Here is a 20,941-nt window from a genome sequence, read left to right on the forward strand (position 1 = left end):
CTACACAAAATGACAAAACAGACAATGACAATGATGAACATGTGTTCACACTTACCAGCAGTACTGATTATGCGTAAATGCAGTTATTAATCAATGGCCAGCCAGTTAACATGTTAATTTTCTCTGGGGCAAGTTGTAATATTGTGGGCATAGCAACATTCAGTCATTTGCAGACTAAATGCAATGATTAATTGAAACTAACATCCAAGAGACTACCTGTATGGTTCAACACAACCATTAGCAGTTGAGGGCCTGTTCACTGCCCACATTACAGCTGTTGTTATTTCTGAGTCGGTACTGCAGACATTTTAGTCGTGAAAGATGCACAGACATCTGTACTGGGAAAGAAATCTTCAGTTGCTCTTGGCATATTGCACATAGGGCCAGAGGCACACAAACTCAGTCCGAGATGATGACACACAGACATTCAAAGTTGCACTTCAGGAGGAATACAACGACTGTTTCACAGGGCTTGGAAATCTGAAGACTCCCAGTTAGGAATTCATGTAGATGAGACAGCCACACCTTTTGCACAGCCGGTATGCAGAATACCATTCAGTGTCAGTAAGCTGGTTGAAGAGAAGACGAACGACCTAGAGGACATGGATTTTATTGAGAAAGTGAATGGGCCTACAGCATGGGTGTCCCCATTAGTTGTAGTACACAAGAAAACTGGTGACATCAGAGTTGGTGTTTACATGATTAGAGCAAATGAAGCTGTTGTGCGGGAGCAACACCATATTCCCCACCCCCGAAGAGATCCTGGAGGACATGTCAGGAGCCGTGGTCTTCTCAAAACTAGACCTAAAGTGGGGATATCATCAGATCGAACTGAGTCTCGTTCCCTGGCCAAATTTATGACTCACACAGGTTTGTGGTGCTACAAGAGACTAATGTTCGGTCTCTCCTCTGCTCAAGAAACATAACAGTACATATTCCGTCAAGTCCTACAAGGCATTGAGGGGGTCCACAACATCTCAGATGTTGTCATTGTGTTTGGGAAGAACTGTTGAGCGTGAAAAACCCAGCAGCGTTGGAGTTATTGACACAAACCGGTGCCCCTGGCACCTACTACCATACCCCATTCAAAGGCACTTACATATTTTGTCTTTCCCATACACCCTCTGAGTGGCACACATGCACAATCGATGTCTCAATTGTCTCAAGGCTTTAAAATTATTCTTTAACCTGTCTCCTCCGACACATCTTGAAGTGGATTTAACAAGTGACATCAATAATGGATCATAGCTTTCACCTGAATTCACCTGGTCAGTCTATGTCATGGAAAGAGCAGGTGTTCATAACATTTTGAACACTCAGTGTACACACACACACACACACACACACACACACACACACACACACACACACACACACACACACACACACACACACACACACACACACACACACACACACACACACACACACACACACACACATTTTATTTTAAATGTTTTATTTAACACTGTTTTATGTGATCAGATTTCCTTTCTATTATCTTTGTTGAAATTGACTGCATGATAGTCTTGAAGGCAAGTTGCACACAGCAATGTTAATTATTAAATCTTTTCAAATAACATTTTGTCTCAGGGATCATTATTTCTTTACAAATAACATGTAATAGTCTGTTTAGCCTGGGTGCCAGTCTGTTTCTACTCTCTTGACAACTCCTTATGTAATTGCCATGTTGACAAAATTTCATAAGGAGTTGGCAAGAGAGCATTAACAGACTGGCACCCAGGCTAGTGTCTGCTTGGTGTTAATGTCAATTATAAATGTCCTATATACATATACCCACCAACAGGTTATAGTAATAAGTCCTTGATAGCAGTGTAGTTCTAGCGTCCCTTCAGAAAGCTGTCCAGTACGCGGTCTCCCCTGTCTATGAGCCAGTATCCAGCCATGGCTGCCACTCCACCCATGAAGATGGAGGTGAAGACCATGTCTCCTTTAGCAGCCAGGGTGGCCAGAGCACAGAGCAGCACCCCAAAGAACATCTGCTGTAGAACCTCAACCTCTTCATCCTGGACGTCCTCAAACAGACCCTTCTCACCCACACCTGCAGGGAGAGAGGGAGAGAGACAGAGAGAGAGAGAGATAAATTAATTAATTTTCAACATTACTTTTCAATAGAAAGTTATTAACAAAAATAAACAAGATCCTGCAACGACTTAGAGGTAAAAACTACACTGATAAACGTATATCACAGTTTACTTACTTACTTATAGAGTTGCCTGCTCCAGGTGATTTGTTTTTCAAATCATATGAGCAAAACATATTTCTGGAACACTAAGCCAGACAAGATTAAACATGCCTATTTCTATAATGAATACCAGTTTGAGGGGCTGCAATTATTAAATATTAAAGCACTAAACCTCTCACTGAAAATCTCGCTCATTCTAAAGCTTAACGTAAACCCAAACTTGTTCTTCAGTAGATTCAATAAGGATCATATCTTGTTCAAAATATTAATTTTTTGCCTTAATACAGCTACTTTTTATTTTATTTTTTATTTAACCTTCATTTAACTATTCAAGTCAGTTAAGAACAAATTCTTATTTACAATGACGGCCTAGGAACATTGGGTTAACTGCCTTGTTCAGGGGCAGAATGACAGATTTTTACCTTGTCAGCAAGGGGATTTGATCTACCAACCTTTTGGTTACTGGCCCAATGCTCTAGTCACTAGGCTACCTGCCACACTACTTCTCATTTTTGGTTAACTGAAAATGAAACCTTGTTCAAAGTACATTATAACAAATATTATAGTTAAACACAAATATACTCATTGATTTAAAAAAAATATTTATGAAAAAAAATATTAAAGAGGGTATTATATTTATGACATTATGAATAGGAATGGTAGAGTTGTGTCACACTTGCAGCTATTGGAAATATATGAGAAGGTTTGCTCAATCTAAAGTTACAACAAATGGATTGCAGCACTACAGCAGAAATGGAGGAGGAGAGTAGATGGGGGAGGAAGTAGGAAACTGGTCTGTTTGCCCTATGTTAAGGAACAAAACTGGTGAAAAACATTTGCAAAAATAGAAAAATATACCAGTTTCATTTGAGAACCAAAATGTTGACAGCTGTGCCATGCAGGTTGCAAAATAGCTGGGAAGAAATTTTTTGATGTACCGATTCCAGGGAACAAGGTTTATGAGCTGATATACAAAACGACGCAAGATTCAACACTTTGAGTTTTTCAATTTAAAGTACTGTACATAATTCTTGCTACGAACATACAACCATCTTAGCTCTGCAGGTTTTGCTGTTAAGAGACAGAATCATCAGACCATTTATTCTGGTATTGCCCACAGATAGCTTGTTCCTGGTTATAGATTAAGGAATGGCTGAAAAATCACAACAGTCGTTTAAAATGAACCCTACAAATACAACTGTTGGGAGATTTGGAAAAACAGTCAATCAATCAACAGTATAATAATACTCTTAGCAAAAATATGTATCTTTAACCCCTTAGAGTCGATGTCTGTGCCCCCGGGAAATTTAATTATCAACAGGAAAGCACACATTTACCGGTATAAATACATTATTTTTGTTGATATTTTCATCTCTATAAACAAATTCATACTTTCTCATCTGTTGGTTGTCTAGCAATGATCAACAACCAATTTGACAAAGCTTGAAAAATTGTGAAAATAATAATGGGCAAAAGTTGCACAATCCAGATGTGGAACGCTCAAGCCAGGTGCACACATACTACACCCTACACCCTACAACCTACACCCTACACCCTACAACCTACAACCGGAGTACTTTGGGTGTTTCGGTGCGGCTTCTCTTCGGTGTTCAATGTATGTTTTATAATCTCTAAAATAATTAAATAAAATAAATACAGCTAGAAGGAGTGTGGGAAAGAGATGTGTGTGTGTGTGTGTGTGTGTGTGTGTGTGTGTGTGTGTGTGTGTTGGTGTGTGTGCGTGTGCACGTCAGTGCGTGGTGTGAGCATGTGTAGTTAGAACACTTACCACTGGGTAGCTTTTTCTGCACACAGACATTGTTTTTGCGTGTGAAGCCTTCAGCACAGTCACAGTGGAAAGAACCATCCAAATTGGTACAGATCTCATCCAGCCCTGAACACGCCAGAACCCGCTCACTGCATTCATCTATATCTGAGGGAGGGAGGGAGGGAAAGAGAGAGAGAGAGAGGGAGTGAGAGAGAGAGTGAGAGAGTGCGAGAGAGAGAGAGAGAGAGAGAGAGAGAGAGAGAGAGAGAGAGAGAGAGAGAGAAAGAAAGAGAGACAGAGACAGAGACAGAGACAGAGAGAGAGAGAGAGAGAGAGAGAGAGAGAGAGAGAGAGATAAATACTTCTGGACTAAGAATCAGACAGACTGACAAACATCCAGACAGAGAGACAGACAAACACACACACACTCATCCTTATACATACTTTACACATTCTCATACACAAAATAGGCCACTTACCTAAACACTTTGCTCCGGTTAGTCTGTAGCCAGCAGCACACTTCCTGCAGCGAGCTGGCCCAGCACCCATACAGCCTACACAGGCCTGGTCACAGCCTGTTGGAAGACCACAAACCATCTGCATGAACTCATAACACTCATACACAGCTCACATTTCACACTAATGGGAGAGGAGATTCTGTTTCAGAGATTATAATATAATTGTATTCAGCAAACTGAAGAAATCTTATGGATTCTGAATGAAATTGTATTGAACATAGAATTACACATTAAATTGAATAGGATCTCTGTGGTATTCAAGACAACTCTTATCTATACAATGAAGCTCTTGATAGTCTTATGACAAATTTTCACCTTTTTTAAAATTATATAATTTGGAAACAAAAAGTTTACTCAAGGGGACGTTAGGATTTGCCCCATAGAGTGTTTAAAATCAAATCAAATCAAATTGTATTAGTCACATGCGCCGAATACAACCTTACAGTGAAATGCTTACTTACGAGCCCCTAACCAACAATGCAGTTTCAAAAATAATACAGATAAGAATAAGAGACAAGAGATAAAAATAACAATTGCGAGACTATATACAGGATACAGGAGGGTACCGATACAGAGTCAATGTGCGGGGCCAACGGTTATTTGAGGTAGTACGTGCATGTAGGTAGAGTTACTAAAGTGATTATGCACAGATGACAACAGAGAGTAGCAGTGGTGTAAAGAGGGGGTGAGGGGGAGGAGGGGCACTGCACATTGTCTGGGTAGCCATTTGACTAGATGTTCAGGAGTCTTATGGCTTGGGAGTAGAAGCTGTTTAGAAGCCTCTTGGACCTAGACTTGGCGCTTCGGTACCACTTGCCGTGCGGTAGCAGAGAGAACAGTCTATGACTAGGGTGGCTGGAGTGTTTGACAATTTTTAGGGCCTTCCTCTGACACCGCCTGGTATAGAGGTCCTGGATGGCAGTAAGCTTGGCCCAGTGATTTACTAGCCCTTCGCACTACCCTCTGTAGTGCCTTGCAGTCGGAGGCCGACCAACTGCTCAGCCTCCGACCGACAGCCAATCAACTTCTGATTGGCTGTTGAAGAGGAAGAAGTGAGCTCTGGTAGCAGCACTGACCTCTGCCCTGGTAGCAGCACTGACCTTTGCACTGATAGTTGCCCTCTGTGTTGAAGCAGTAGGTGTTGGGGGGACACTGGCCCAGCTCTGTGCCACACTCATCTATGTCTGGAACACAACAGCAACAGATATTAATAGCAACACAACAGAACAGGTTTTGTACAAAGTACAGAACAGTAAGATTGTACATTGAAGCATTTTACATTATAAACACAAACACCAACATTTAGAAAGATATTAGATGTTTTATACATCTCTTAATTTATCTGAGACACAAACACACACACATGATATATCTCTCTCTCTCTACACACACACACACACACAGTCCCGCTTACCTACACACGTGTTGTCATGGAGGGTCCAGCCTGTTCTGCACTCCAGACACAGGTCATTCTGAGGCCCTGAGCATTCCTTACAGGAGTCCATACAGCCTCGGACCAGAACTACCTGGGACAGCACTGAGTACAGCCCTGCAGCAAGGAGGGGCCAGCCAGTCCTCATCACACCCTCCCTATCAAGCAGCCACTGAGACAGTATGAGAGAGTGGATTGGACCACCGAGTTCTATAGGAACCAGGGGACACAGACATGATAGTATACAGTTCTGTATTAGGTTGAACGCTTACTTTAATCATTTAGATAATTAAAGGGCAAGTCTGCAATTGATACATACATTTTTTTGACATTTAAATGAATTATGCATAGGTCTACCCATTGATTGTTGTAGAATAGGTAATTGCACCTTTTGGAGCCTTTTGAGTAGTGTAACTTGGTTTTATTTCACCTATTTGTAATATGATATCCATAAATCCCCTTGTGACAGGGGGGGATGGAAGCTTGTTGTCTGCAACAAGAAGGGGCAATTGAATGCAAGTTTCACCCCAAAAATGTAATTGTTAAAAAAATTATAGCCTGTCTATCTATAGGTAACAGGGTTGACCTGCTCCACAACAAAACACTAGAAAATGGCCAAAAAGAGTATAACCTGCTCACTAGCTTTTACACTATAGTTTCACTATTAGATGTTCGTTGTTTCTTTAGAACATTTTTTTAATGAGAGTTCAGTTCGTCCAACAGGGTTGACCTTAAAATGAGGAACAGGTTCTTTTTTTTACCTTAAAATGAATCCCTAATCAACTGAAATAAATACAAATCCTCAGAAAATACTTTGTAAAAGCAACAAAATAACTACGGGTTAACAATTATGGTGAAAATGTGGATAAATGTTGTGGTTAAGCGGGTTAAAATCTTCCTAGAAGTCACAGAAGATCCACAAAAGGGACATGTGAAAATCAGAATTTTTGCACTTTTAGCAAGTGTGGAAATAAGGCATTATGTCACAAGTCATGACTTCACAGGAGAGCTGTTTGAACGTGAATTGAAAAAAAAATCTAAATGCATTTTTTGGCCTAGTTGGTTTAGCCACAGAAAAAGGGAGCAACCTTCCCGCTAGCCATGATTGGCTGAGATAATGAGTGGGCTGGACATGCCGAGAAATTAGTTTGGATTGGTCTGCCATATGGCACGCATCTGTCTATTGGTGCTTGTCAGTATGGTATGTTAAACCCAGCTTTTTTTTCAAATGCATCGCATCGTAAAACTGCATAAACCTAATGTCAAGTGAAAGTGTACTGTTAGCAAGCTAATGTTATGTGTATGCTCTCCATTTTCTGGAGAAGTGAGTTTTGAAATCGGTGGAATTCGAGTATGATAGCTAAGGAGATGGAGAAAACACCAGTTTGGATTATGTCGTCAAACTAAGGGCAACTATGGATGGCATCAGACAGGAGATGCGTCCAACCGTGATGTATACTGGTAAGATAGCCTAGCTAGCTACATTTTCAGATATTGCACGTTTCTAATTTTGACAGCAAGTGGTTTCATTTCAAGTGTACTGTTAGCTAGCTAACACTAGCTGGCTGGGTCGCTAGCTAACATTATGTGCATAATCTTATTCTTTGTATCTCAGACACATTTGCTTGACTAGTTATAGCCATAGAATCTGGTTGGTTAGCTACCTGCAGATTCATGCAGGGTTGTAACATCATGAGTTGTGATTATGGTCCATTGTTTAGCTAGCTACATGTCTTATTAACACAACACTCCACTCTAATTTTGACAAAGTATTTTCATTTCAAGTTAGTGTACTGTTAGCTAACTTGCTAACGTTAGCTGGCTGGCTGGATTCATTGTTTACCTCACTAGTTATCTAGTTATATTTCTCAACAAAAGACTCTCGTCTTAGTGTGCCAGAGCGCAGAATAACTGATACAATTTTTTACACTCAACGCCCGTTAAATATGTTCGGTGTCAGTAAAAGTCGGCAACAAAGCGTAATTAAATTGTTGCCAGCAGCACAGTTACAGTCACTAACGCTTTGTATAACATGAAAACTGCCTAACGAGCTCTGCTAGGGGGAGTAAAATGGTCAGAAGGTGGTATTCTCTCATTATGTTTCTGGAAGTAGCTAGCCAATGTTAGCCAGTTAGCTTGGGTGCTTGTCTGTCATTGTGAGGTCAGAGCTTTCGGAACAACCCTCTTATTGGCCAGAGCTTCCAGTGTGCGCTCTGAATTTATGAACGGACAATCTGACAGCATAGTTAATGTCACCAACACCCTGCAAAACATAACAGCTTAACCAGCTCTGCTAGAACGAGTAATGTTCAATGAGCTGTTCTCTCTCTGTTAGATGTCTGGAAGTAGCTGGCAAGTTAGTACAGAATGCTTGGATCAACCCTTAAAGAGATAGGTGGGGCTAAGGCTTAGAGGGTGTGAACAAGGCTGAATGGTTATAGACCAGTGGTTCTTAACCTGGGTTCGATCGAACCCCAGGTGTTCGGTGAGTCATTCTCAGGGGTTCGGCGGAGGTCAAGACAGACATCCGACTCATAGGATTCGTGATGACACGCCCCGCTTGGCCATCATTGGCTGCAGGTGATCATGCTACATCGCTTGGCCTATCTGTGCTGCAGGGAATTTGGTGCGCTCAGTAGTCGACTTGTGACTGTCGTGATGGTACGTCTTGGGATTTCTTTCTTAATATTTTAATCCCTTCATACTTACTATGTCTAGCAAAAAAAGAAAGTAGTCAGACGAATATGTTCAATATGGATTCACATGTATAACGGAACGTGATGGGAGTCAGCGTCCTAACTGCATGATTTGCAATGCCAAGTTGAGCAATTCTAGTCTAGCACCGGCAAAACTAAGAGAACACTTCCTTAAGCTGCATGGAGATGGAAAATACAAGAACACAACGCTCGCTGAATTCGATGAAAAGGCTACTCTGCCTGTACTCGGCTTTGTACCCATCAACAAACCGATCCTCACAGCATCGTACGAAGTTGCTTACCTGATCGCAAAGCAGGGCAAACTACACACCATTGGTGAAACACTCATAAAACCAGCTGTGTTGAAGATGGCGAATATCATGCTGGGAAAAGAGGCTGAATTTAAGTTATCCCAAATTCCTCTTTCAAATGACACCATAAGCGACAGAATAGAGGACATGAGCAAAGACATCTTGGCTCAAGTAGTTGCAGATCTGATTTCAAGCCCGGCAAAATGCAGCCTTCAACTCGACGAGACCACAGACGTTTCCAATCTAAGCCAGCGCACAAATACAGCAAGCTATGTGAAAGACGACGTGATAAAGGAAGATTTCTTTATTTTGTAAGCCTCTTACAACAACAACTAAGGCAGCCGATGTGAAGAAACTTGTGGATGACTTCTTCAAAGACAACAATCTTTCGTGGGATATGGTTTCTGCAGTTTGTTTGGACGGAGCTCCAGTCATGCTGGGAAAAAAGTCTGATTTTGGTGCGCTAGTGAAAGCCGATGCACCACACATCATTGTTACGCATTGTATTCTGCACAGGCATGCGTTGGCAACAAAAACCTTGCCTCCAAAACTGGCAGAAGTATTAAAAATTGTAGTGGAATGCGTGAACTATGTGCCAACTAGTGCTCTGAGGCACCGCATCTTCAGTGAGCTGTGTAAAGAAATGGGCTCTGAATTCGAGGGAATTCTGTACCATTCTAACGTTCGGTGGTTATCCCGGGGACAGGTGCTGAATCGTGTTTTTGCCGTGCGTGTGGAATTAGCCCTGTTTTTGCAAGAGCACCAACATTGTCATGCAGATTGCTTCAAAAATTCTGAGGTCATTCTCATTTTAGCGAACATGGCGGATATCTTCGCAGCTCTCAATCATCTGAATCAAAAGATGCAGGGCGGTGGAGTCAACATCATCGAAGCGGAGGAAAACTTGAAGGCTTTTCAAAAAAAAGCTACCGTTATGGAAACGACGAACAGAGAACGATAACTTCGCAAACTTTCCCCTGCTGGACGACTGTGTAAGTAAGATCGAAGATGTATCTGGAATCGGAGACATTTCTGTACCCGCGGAACTGAAGCAAGCAATTGCCATGCACTTAGATGAGCTTGCAAAGTCTCTCGACGGATACTTCCCTACAAGAGAGTCATATCCAGCATGGGTGAGACAGCCTTTCACGTTTAGTGTTGAGACAACAGATGTCAATGATGAATACCTCGATGAAATCATTGAAATTCAGCAGAGCCAGGTTCAACAGCAACTCTTCAGAACAACAACACTTTCAACGTTTTGGTGTCAACAAATGGTAACGTACCCTGTTATTGCTAAGAAAGCTCTGGAGATTTTCATACCGTTTGTTACAACATATCTTTGCGAGCAATCCTTTTCAAGGATGCTGGACATAATAACGAAGAAAAGGAACAGACTTTGTTGCGAAAATGACATGAGTGGCACTTGCCAAGGTGAAGCCTCGCATTTCTGAACTGGTCTCTAAAAGGCAACAGCAGAAGTCACACTGATTTGCAGTAAATATTCATTATTATGTTTTTGTTTGAAAATCAAGTTTTGATGATTTTGTTCTTTGAACACAGTGATGTTGATGCACGGTTCATTTTGTGCACCAGTAAAATATATACACCTATGTTTTGAATTTGAAAAAAATAATATTTTATTTTTCCAATTAAGAAGGGTTCGGTGAATGCGCATATGAAACTGGTGGGGTTCAGTACCTCCAACAAGGTTAAGAACCACTGTTATAGACAAAGAAGGGCTCTCCAATGGTAGTACCAAAACATTGGTAAAACAAAGGCAATTTTATCAAAAGTGAGTTTACAAGTTGATCAACTTTCAAAGCAGAATTACTTTCCCATTGTTTCCCCAAATGCAGTGTATGAAATATAATTTTGTAGCGCGGTCTCTACTTTTATCCAATGTAAAATCAGAAATTCAAATGTTGCTACATAAGACAGAATCCAGGTGGTGAGTCACATTATTAAAGGGCACTTCATTTAATATAAAAGGCTTTTAAAACCAATCAATCAAAAGTATTTATAAAGCCCTTTTTACATCAGCAGATGTCACAAAGTGCTACACAAAAACCCAGCCTAAAACCCCAAACAGCAAGTAATGCAGATGTAGAATCACAGTGTCAAGGAAAAACCTCCTAGAAAGGCAGGAACCTAGGAAGAAACCTAGAGAGGAACCAGACTCTGAGGGGTGTGGCCAGTCCTCTTCTGTCTGTGCCGGGTGGAGATAGTACATGGCCATTAAGGCCAGATTGTTCTTCAAGATGTTCAAACGTTCATAGATGACCAGCAGGGTCACTCAGAGGTTGAGACAGTAGGTGCGGAAGAGAGAGAGAGAGAGTCAGAAACAGAAGGTCCGGGACAAGGTACTGTAGCACGTCCGGTGAACAGGTCAGGGTTCCATAGCCAGTAGGTCCGATGAGTGTAATCTGAGTGTAATCTGGCCCAGGGGTGCGAAGGTGAACAGCAAGGCACTGGCTCAGCCGTGTTTAGCACTAACTGAAATGTATTTGGTGCTCTATCCGGGTAGCCGGAGAGTAGAGCATTGCAGTAGTCTAATCTAGAAGTGACAAAAGCATGGATTAGCTTTTATGTTAGTTTAGTTTGTGATTTTTGTTATGAAGATAGAAAAAAGCTGTCTTTGAAATATTCTTGATATTTTCGTCAAAAGAGAGATCAGGGTCCAGAGTAACGCTGAGGTCCTTCACAGTTTAATTTTAGATGACTATTCAACCATCAAGATTAATTGTCAGGTCCAACAGAATATCTCTTTGTTTCTTGGGACCTAGAACTACCATCTCTGTTTGTCCGAGTTTAAAAGTAAAATTTTGCCGCCATCTACTTCCTTATGTCTGAAACACAGGCTTCCGGGGTAGGCAATTTTGGGGCTTCACCATGTTTCATCGAAATGAACAGCTGTGTGTTATTCGCATAGCAATGAAAGTTGACATTGTGTTTCCGAATTACGTGTTGTGTCTTTGGCTATGCAGGATTAAGTGATATGACATGCTATTCTATAAAATCCTTTCTCCGTAATTAATATTACCTGATTGAGCTAATCATGTACATGTAATTAACTAGAGAGCCGGGGCACCACAAAATAATATTTATAGAGCTGTTATCTTCCAAATAAACTCTTAAAGACCTAGTAATATTTTGCATCAATAGCAGTCAATATTAATTGTCACCTTAATTCAGTCTCATCTGAAAGTTGTAAATTCTTGGTTATCTTCACGAACCCTGGCTACAAGTTGAATCAGCAATACAAAATTGGGTTTAATTATTGATTTACTAAATGCCTAACTTATCACACAAAATTACGTAAACACAGAATGAATCATACCTTGATTACAAATTGTGTCATAAAGAGAAACGTCCCTAGCGGGCAGAACAGATATGACAGCTGGTTACACACAAAAAAACAAACATTTAAATTGAACAACAAGTCCATGTGAATCTGATAACTACAATGTGCAGACTTTCCACTGTAGAGTTTATGTCATCCTATCATTGATGTCTCAGATGACAACCAAACTGACATCATAGTCATTAAGTACCACCACACATGTTCAATTGGTCGGATTACCAGAATATAGTTCATTTCCCCCCACCTTCTGAAGTTCCCAGAATCTCTATGTTAACCAAGGGATTTTCAAATGTCACATCATTTAGGGTAGAGAGAGGAAAAAGGGAGGAAGAGGTATTTATGACTGTCAGGCCAACGTCATGACAGACGTCACCAAGAGGTAGAATATATAGTGAAAACAATATTGGTCCAAAAACAGAACCTTCAGGGGCGTCGAAACTTACAATTGATTTGTCCGAGGACAAACCATCCACAGAGACATACTGATATCTTTTCAACAGATAAGATCCAAACGAGGCAAGAACTTGTCCATGTAGACCAATAAGTGTTTCCAATCTCTCCAAAATAATGTGGTGATCGATGGTGTCAACAGCAGCACTAAGGTTAGGAGCTCGAGCAAAGATGCAGACCACTGGTCTGACGCCATTAAAAGGTCATTTACCACCTTCACGAGTGCAGTCTCAGTGCTCTGATGGGGTCTAATACCAGACTGAAGTGTTACGCATACATTATTTGTCTTCAGGAAGGCTGTGAGTTGCTGCGTAACAGCTTTTTCAAAAATGTTTGAGAGGAATGGGAAATTAAATATAGGCCGAAAGATTTGTACATTTGGTTTGACTTGTTCAAGAGAGGCTTTGTTACTGTCACTATTAGTGAGTTTGGTACATATCCGGTGGATAGGGAGACATTTATTAAAGGAAGTATCTCTTTCAGTGGTTTAGTTGTTATAGGGTCCAGAATGCAGCTTGAAAGTTTAGAGGCCATAACTATTTTCATAAATGTGTTTAGAGATAAAAAAATAAAACAAACTTTCGTGTCTCCATTGATCCTAGGTCCTGGCAGTTCTGTACACTCAGGACACCTGAGTTTTGGAGAAATACACAGATTCAAAGAGGAGTCCGAAATTTGCTTTTTAATGATTGTGATCTTTTCATCGAAGAAGTTCATAAATTCATCACTGCTGAAGTGAAAGGCATCCTCTCTTCTGGAATCCTGCTTATGATTTACAGTGCCTTGCGAAAGTATTCGGCCCCCTTGAACTTTGCGACCTTTTGCCACATTTCAGGCTTCAAACATAAAGATATAAAACTGTATTTTTTTGTGAAGAATCAACAACAAGTGGGACACAATCATGAAGTGGAACGATATTTATTGGATATTTCAAACTTTTTTAACAAATCAAAAACTGAAAAATTGGGCGTGCAAAATTATTCAGCCCCCTTAAGTTAATACTTTGTAGCGCCACCTTTTGCTGCGATTACAGCTGTAAGTCGCTTGGGGTATGTCTCTATCAGTTTTTCACATCGAGAGACTGACATTTTTTCCCATTCCTCCTTGCAAAACAGCTCGAGCTCAGTGAGGTTGGATGGAGAGCATTTGTGAACAGCAGTTTTCAGTTCTTTCCACAGATTCTCGATTGGATTCAGGTCTGGACTTTGACTTGGCCATTCTAACACCTGGATATGTTTATTTTTTAACCATTCCATTGTAGATTTTGCTTTATGTTTTGGATCATTGTCTTGTTGGAAGACAAATCTCCGTCCCAGTCTCAGGTCTTTTGCAGACTCCATCAGGTTTTCTTCCAGAATGGTCCTGTATTTGGCTCCATCCGTCTTCCCATCAATTTTAACCATCTTCCCTGTCCCTGCTGAAGAAAAGCAGGCCCAAACCATGATGCTGCCACCACCATGTTTGACAGTGGGGATGGTGTGTTCAGCTGTGTTGCTTTTACGCCAAACATAACATTTTGCATTGTTGCCAAAAAGTTCCATTTTGGTTTCATCTGACCAGAGCACCTTCTTCCACATGTTTGGTGTGTCTCCCAGGTGGCTTGTGGCAAACTTTAAACAACACTTTTTATGGATATCTTTAAGAAATGGATTTCTTCTTGCCACTCTTCCATAAAAGCCAGATTTGTGCAATATACGACTGATTGTTGTCCTATGGACAGAGTCTCCCACCTCAGCTGTAGATCTCTGCAGTTCATCCAGAGTGATCATGGGCCTCTTGGCTGCATCTCTGATCAGTATTCTCCTTGTATGAGCTGAAAGTTTAGAGGGACGGCCAGGTCTTGGTAGATTTGCAGTGGTCTGATACTCCTTCCATTTCAATATTATCGCTTGCACAGTGCTCCTTGGGATGTTTAAAGCTTGGGAAATCTTTTTGTATCCAAATCCGGCTTTAAACTTCTTCACAACAGTATCTCGGACCTGCCTGGTGTGTTCCTTGTTCTTCATGATGCTCTCTGCGCTTTTAACGGACCTCTGAGACTATCACAGTGCAGGTGCATTTATACGGAGACTTAATTACACACAAGTGGATTGTATTTATCATCATTAGTCATTTAGGTCAACATTGGATCATTCAGAGATCCTCACTGAACTTCTGGAGAGAGTTTGCTGCACTGAAAGTAAAGGGGCTGAATAATTTTGCACACCCAATTTTTCAGTTTTTGATTTGTTAAAAAAGTTTGAAATATCCAGCAGTGAGGGCTCTTCAATATCGCATTGTACTGTCTTTCCATGCTAGACGGAAGACTTCCAGTTTGGTGGAGCACCATTTCCGTTCCAATTTTCTGGAAGAATGCTTCAGGGCTCGTGTATTTTCTGTAGACCAGGGATCAAATTTCTTGTGACAAATTATTTATGTTTTTAGGGATGCGACTGCATCTAGGGTATTACACAAGGTTAAATTTAGATCCTCAGTTAGGTGGTTAACCGATTTTTGTACTTTGACATCCTTGGGTAGGTGGAGGGAGTCTGTAAGGGCATCTAGGAATCTTTTGGTTGTCTGAGAATTTATAGCACAGCTTTTGTTGATCCTTGGTTGGGGTCTGAGCAGATTATTTGTTGTGATTGCAAACGTAATAAGAGTGGGTCCGATAGTTCAGGATTATGAGGAAAAACATTTAGAGCCACAATATTTATTTAATGGGACAATACTAGATACAGGTTTTGACTGTGGCAATAAGTAGGTCCAGAGACATGTTGGACAAAACCTACTGAGTCGATGATGGCTCCGAAAGCCTTTTGGAGTGGGTCTCTGGACTTTTCCATGTGGATCTTAAAGTCACCAAAATGTTTTATATTATCTGCCATGACAACAGGGTCTGACAGGAATTCAGGGAACTCAGTGAGGAACACTGTATATGGCCCAGAAGGCCTCTAAACAGTAGCTATAAAAATTGATTGAGTAGGCTGCATATATTTCATGACTAGAAGCTAAAAATACAAAAACGCAGTCATCTTTTTGGGGGGAAAATGGTAAATGTTCTGTCTTAAATGTTAGCAACACCTCCGCCTTTACGGGATACGCAGGGGATATGGTCACTAGTGTAACCAGGAGGCCTCATTTAAAACCTCTCTAGGGTATGTGGGACGCTAGCGTCCCATCTGGCCAACATCCAGTGAGATTGCAGAGCGCCAAATTCGATTACAGAAATGCTCATTATAAAAATTCAGAAAACAAAACAGATTTTACATAGGTTTAAAGATTAACTTCTTGTTAAACCAACCACAGTGTCATATTTATAAAATGCTTTTCGGCGAAAGCATACCTAGCCCAGAACATAGCCCAGTTGACAAATTATTACAAACAGTAACCAGCCAAGCAGAAGCATTACAAAACTCAGAAATAGAAATGAATCCCTTACCTTTGAGGATCTTCATATGGTGGCAATCAGAAGACATTCATTTACTCAATAAATGTTCCTTTTGTTCGATGATGTTATGGTGAGTGAATGAGGACCCAAAAGCGAACTAACTTAAACAGAGCTTCTTTAATAACCAAACATAGGTAGGCTCAGATAGACCGGCAGATTCCGACAGGACAGGACAAGGTTACAGCAAACATGACGATAGTCTGGCTCAGGCATGAAACACAACAAACAAGAATCCGACAAGGACAGGAACAGAAACAGAGAGAGATATAGGGACCTAATCAGAGGGAAAAAGGGAACAGGTGGGAAACGAGGAGACAAGGAACAGCTGGGGGAAAGCGGGGGAGAAAAGGTAACCTAACAACGACCAGCAGAGGGAGACAGGGTGAAGGGAAAGGACAGAGACAAGACACAACATGACAGTACATGACAGTACCCCCCCACTCACCGAGCGCCTCCTGGCGCACTCGAGGAGGAAACCTGGCGGCAACGGAGGAAATCCTCGATCAGCGCACGGTCCAGCACGTCCCGAGAGGGAACCCAACTCCTCTCCTCAGGACCGTACCCCTCCCAATCTACGAGGTACTGGTGACCACGGCCCCGAGGACGCATGTCCAAAATTCTACGGACCCTGTAGATGGGTGCGCCCTCGACAAGGATGGGGGGGGGGGGGGGGGGAAGACGAGCGGGGGCGCGAAGGACAGGCTTGATGCAGGAGACATGGAAGACCGGGTGGACGCGACGAAGGTATCGCGGAAGAAGAAGTCGAACTGCGACAGGATTAATGACCCGAGAAATACGGAACGGACCAATGAACCGCGGGGTCAACTTGCGAGAAGCCGTCTTAAGGGTTCTGAGTGGAGAGCCAAACTCTCTGACCGCGACAATATCTAGGACTCTTAGTTCTACGCTTATTAGCAGCCCTCACAGTCTGCGTCCTATAACGGCAAAGTGCAGACCTGACCCTCTTCCAGGTGCGCTCGCAACGTTGGACAAAAGCCTGAGCGGAGGGGACGCTGGACTCGGCGAACTGAGATGAGAACAGCGGAGGCTGGTACCCGAGGCTACTCTGAAAAGGAGATAGCCCGGTCGCAGACGAAGGAAGCGAGTTGTGGGCGTATTCTGCCCAGGGGAGCTGTTCTGACCAAGACGCAGGGTTACGAAAAGAAAGACTGCGTAAGATGCGACCAATAGTCTGATTGGCCCGTTCTGCTTGACCGTTAGACTGGGGGTGAAAGCCGGAAGAGAGACTGACGGAAGCCCCAATCAAACGGCAAAACTCCCTCCAAAATTGAGACGTGAATTGCGGACCTCTGTCCGAAACGACGTCTGACGGAAGGCCATGAATTCTGAAAACATTCTCGATGATGATTTGTGCCGTCTCTTTAGCAGAAGGAAGCTTAGCAAGGGGAATGAAATGAGCCGCCTTAGAGAACCTATCGACAACCGTAAGAATAACAGTCTTCCCCGCTGACGAAGGCAGTCCGGTGACAAAATCTAAGGCGATGTGAGACCACGGTCGAGAGGGAATAGGAAGCGGCCTGAGACGGCCGGCAGGAGGAGAGTTACCGGACTTAGTCTGCGCGCAGACCGAACAAGCAGCCACGAAACGACGCGTGTCATGCTCCCGGGTGGGCCACCAAAAACGCTGGCGAATGGAAGCAAGCGTACCCCGAACGCCAGGGTGGCCGGCTAACTTGGCAGAGTGAGCCCACTGAAGAACGGCCAGACGAGTAGGAACGGGAACGAAAAGAAGGTTCCTAGGACAAGCGCGCGGCGACGGAGTGTGAGTGAGCGCTTGTTTTACCTGCCTCTCAATTCCCCAGACAGTCAACCCGACAACACGCCCCTCAGGGAGAATCCCCTCGGGGTCAGTGGAGGCTACTGAAGAACTGAAGAGACGAGACAAAGCATCAGGCTTGGTGTTCTTAGAGCCCGGACGATAAGAAATCACGAACTCGAAACGAGCGAAAAACAGCGCCCAACGCGCCTGACGCGCATTAAGTCGTTTGGCAGAACGGATGTACTCAAGGTTCCTATGGTCAGTCCAAACGACAAAAGGAACGGTCGCCCCCTCCAACCACTGTCGCCATTCGCCTAGGGCTAACCGGATGGCGAGCAGTTCGCGGTTACCCACATCATAGTTACGTTCCGACGGCGACAGGCGATGAGAAAAATACGCGCATGGGTGGACCTTGTCGTCAGAGAGGGAGCGCTGAGAAAGGATGGCTCCCACGCCCACCTCTGACGCGTCAACCTCGACAACGAACTGTCTAGAGACGTCAGGTGTAACAAGGATAGGAGCGGATGTAAAACGATTCTTGAGGAGATCAAAAGCTCCCTGGGCGGAAACGGACCACTTAAAGCACGTCTTGACAGAAGTAAGGGCTGTGAGAGGAGCTGCCACCTGACCGAAATTACGGATGAAACGACGATAGAAGTTCGCGAAGCCGAGAAAGCGCTGCAGCTCGACGCGTGACTTAGGGACGGGCCAATCAATGACAGCTTGGACCTTAGCGGGATCCATCTTAATGCCTTCAGCGGAAATAACAGAACCGAGAAATGTGACGGAGGAGGCATGAAAAGTGCACTTCTCAGCCTTCACAAAAAGACAATTCTCTAAAAGGCGCTGGAGGACACGTCGAACGTGCTGAACATGAATCTGGAGTGACGGTGAAAAAATCAGGATATCGTCAAGGTAAACGAAAACAAAGATGTTCAGCATGTCTCTCAGGACATCATTGACTAATGCCTGAAAGACAGCTGGAGCGTTAGCGAGGCCGAAAGGAAGAACCCGGTATTCAAAGTGCCCTAACGGAGTGTTAAACGCCGTCTTCCACTCGTCCCCCTCCCTGATGCGCACGAGATGGTAAGCGTTACGAAGGTCCAACTTAGTGAAAAACCTGGCTCCCTGCAGGATCTCGAAGGCTGAAGACATAAGAGGAAGCGGATAACGATTCTTCACTGTTATGTCATTCAGCCCTCGATAATCTATGCAGGGGCGCAGAGACCCGTCCTTCTTCTTGACAAAAAAAAACCCCGCTCCGGCGGGAGAGGAGGAGGGGACTATGGTACCGGCGTCAAGAGCTACAGACAAATAATCTTCGAGAGCCTTACGTTCGGGAGCCGACAGAGGGTATAGTCTACCCCGGGGGGGGGTGGTTCCCGGAAGGAGATCAATACTACAATCATACGACCGGTGTGGAGGAAGAGAGGTGGCCCTGGACCGACTGAACACCGTGCGCAGATCGTGATATTCCTCCGGCACCCCTGTCAAATCACCAGGCTCCTCCTGTGAAGAAGAGACAGAGGAAACAGGAGGGATAGCAGACATTAAACATTTCACATGACAAGAGACGTTCCAGGAGAGGATAGAATTACTAGACCAATTAATGGAAGGATTATGACAAACTAGCCAGGGATGGCCCAAAACAACAGGTGTAAAAGGTGAACGAAAAATTAAAAAAGAAATGGTTTCACTATGATTACCAGAAACAGTGAGGGTTAAAGGTAGCGTCTCACGCTGAATCCTGGGGAGAGGACTACCATCCAGGGCGAACAAGGCCGTGGGCTCCTTTAACTGTCTGAGAGGAATGTCATGTTCCCGAGCCCAGGTCTCGTCCATAAAACAGCCCTCCGCCCCAGAGTCTATTAACTTCTTGAATCTACTTGAGACGCACATGTCCCAAGTAGGCACCTGGAAATGCAAATGCGCTACGCTAAATGCTAAATGTACTCGTTAAAACTCAAACCTTGATCAAAATTCACAAGCAGGGTATTAAATTAAAGCTACACTCGTTGTGAACCTAGCCAGCAAGTCAGATTTTTAAAATGCTTTTCGGCGAAAGCATCAGAAGCTATTATCTGATAGCATGCACCCCCCAAAATGCCAGCTCGACACGTAAACAACAGATTTTGCGATAGACGGCGCTACCCAAAACGCAGAAATAAAATATAAAACATTCATTACCTTAGACGAGCTTCTTTCTTGGCACTCCTATATGCCCCATAAACATCACTATTGGGTCTTTTTTTCGTTTAAATCGGTCCATATATACCCAAAATAGCTTTGTATAGAAGTAGTGTCATTCAGAAAAATTCATCGTTTTTAAACGCTGCGTAATTTTTTAAAATTAAAAAAGTCGACGATAAACTTTCACAAAACACTTCGAAATCCTTTTGTAATCCAACTTTAGGTATTAGTAAACGTTTATAATCTATCAAAACGATTACAGGGCGATGTCTCTTCAATAGGTCCTCACTTCAAAAACAATGCAATCTGATCTCTCCTTGAACTGCATCCGGGTGAAGACTGGAAAACTTGGGGTCAGACAGATGGATTTTCCAACAATTAATTCGATTGAAAATTAGTACAATGGCGCCATCGTGCGGAATTTGTATGAAGTGCAGGCAAATTTCCATTAAATTCTGTTCTCCTTTAACAACTGGTGGAAGTGACTTATGGAAATTATTTTTTGCTTTCAGAGAGCAGTTTTTCTTGCGTTTTTCAATGAAACACACGCTCTGTTATAGTCACAGCCGTGATTTAACCAGTTTTATAAACTTCAGAGTGTTTTCTATCCACACATACTAATCATATGCATATACTATATTCCTGGCATGAGTAGCAGGACGCTGAAAAGTTGCGCGATTTTTAACAGAATTTTCAAAAAAGGGGGGGGTAGATCTAACAGGTTTTAAGGCACTGCAGGAAGCTGACGAACCGGTCCAGCGTAGATGGACCGACAAGGTAGTGCAGGATCTTGAAG

The 20,941-nt window shown here is 42.9% G+C and overlaps 1 protein-coding gene across 4 annotated transcripts in view; it reads right to left on the reverse strand.

The window, feature by feature from the left end:
* Positions 1-1,442: 1,442 nt before the first annotated feature.
* Positions 1,443-20,941, reverse strand: part of creld1a (CRELD disulfide isomerase 1a) — a 37,934-nt gene continuing 18,435 nt past the window's right edge. Inside the window, exons 1-6 of one of the 4 annotated variants that reach the window (XM_090205250.1) lie at positions 20,143-20,279; positions 5,907-6,096; positions 5,593-5,676; positions 4,454-4,549; positions 3,996-4,139; positions 1,443-2,062 (exon numbers count right to left, since the gene is read on the reverse strand). In XM_090205250.1, coding sequence (XP_090061376.1) covers positions 1,842-2,062; positions 3,996-4,139; positions 4,454-4,549; positions 5,593-5,676; positions 5,907-6,072 — 711 coding nt within the window. In that variant the 5' untranslated portion in view covers positions 6,073-6,096; positions 20,143-20,279 and the 3' untranslated portion in view covers positions 1,443-1,841. Of the gene's footprint in view, positions 2,063-3,995; positions 4,140-4,453; positions 4,550-5,592; positions 5,677-5,906; positions 6,135-20,142; positions 20,280-20,941 lie in introns of those variants that run through there. The other 3 variants (XM_090205249.1, XM_021568704.3, XM_036950024.2) reach the window with 3 other exon arrangements.

Source organism: Oncorhynchus mykiss, chromosome 17 (assembly GCF_057628025.1).
Source record: "Oncorhynchus mykiss isolate SJ-2025 chromosome 17, ASM5762802v1, whole genome shotgun sequence".
NCBI lineage: Eukaryota > Metazoa > Chordata > Actinopteri > Salmoniformes > Salmonidae > Oncorhynchus > Oncorhynchus mykiss.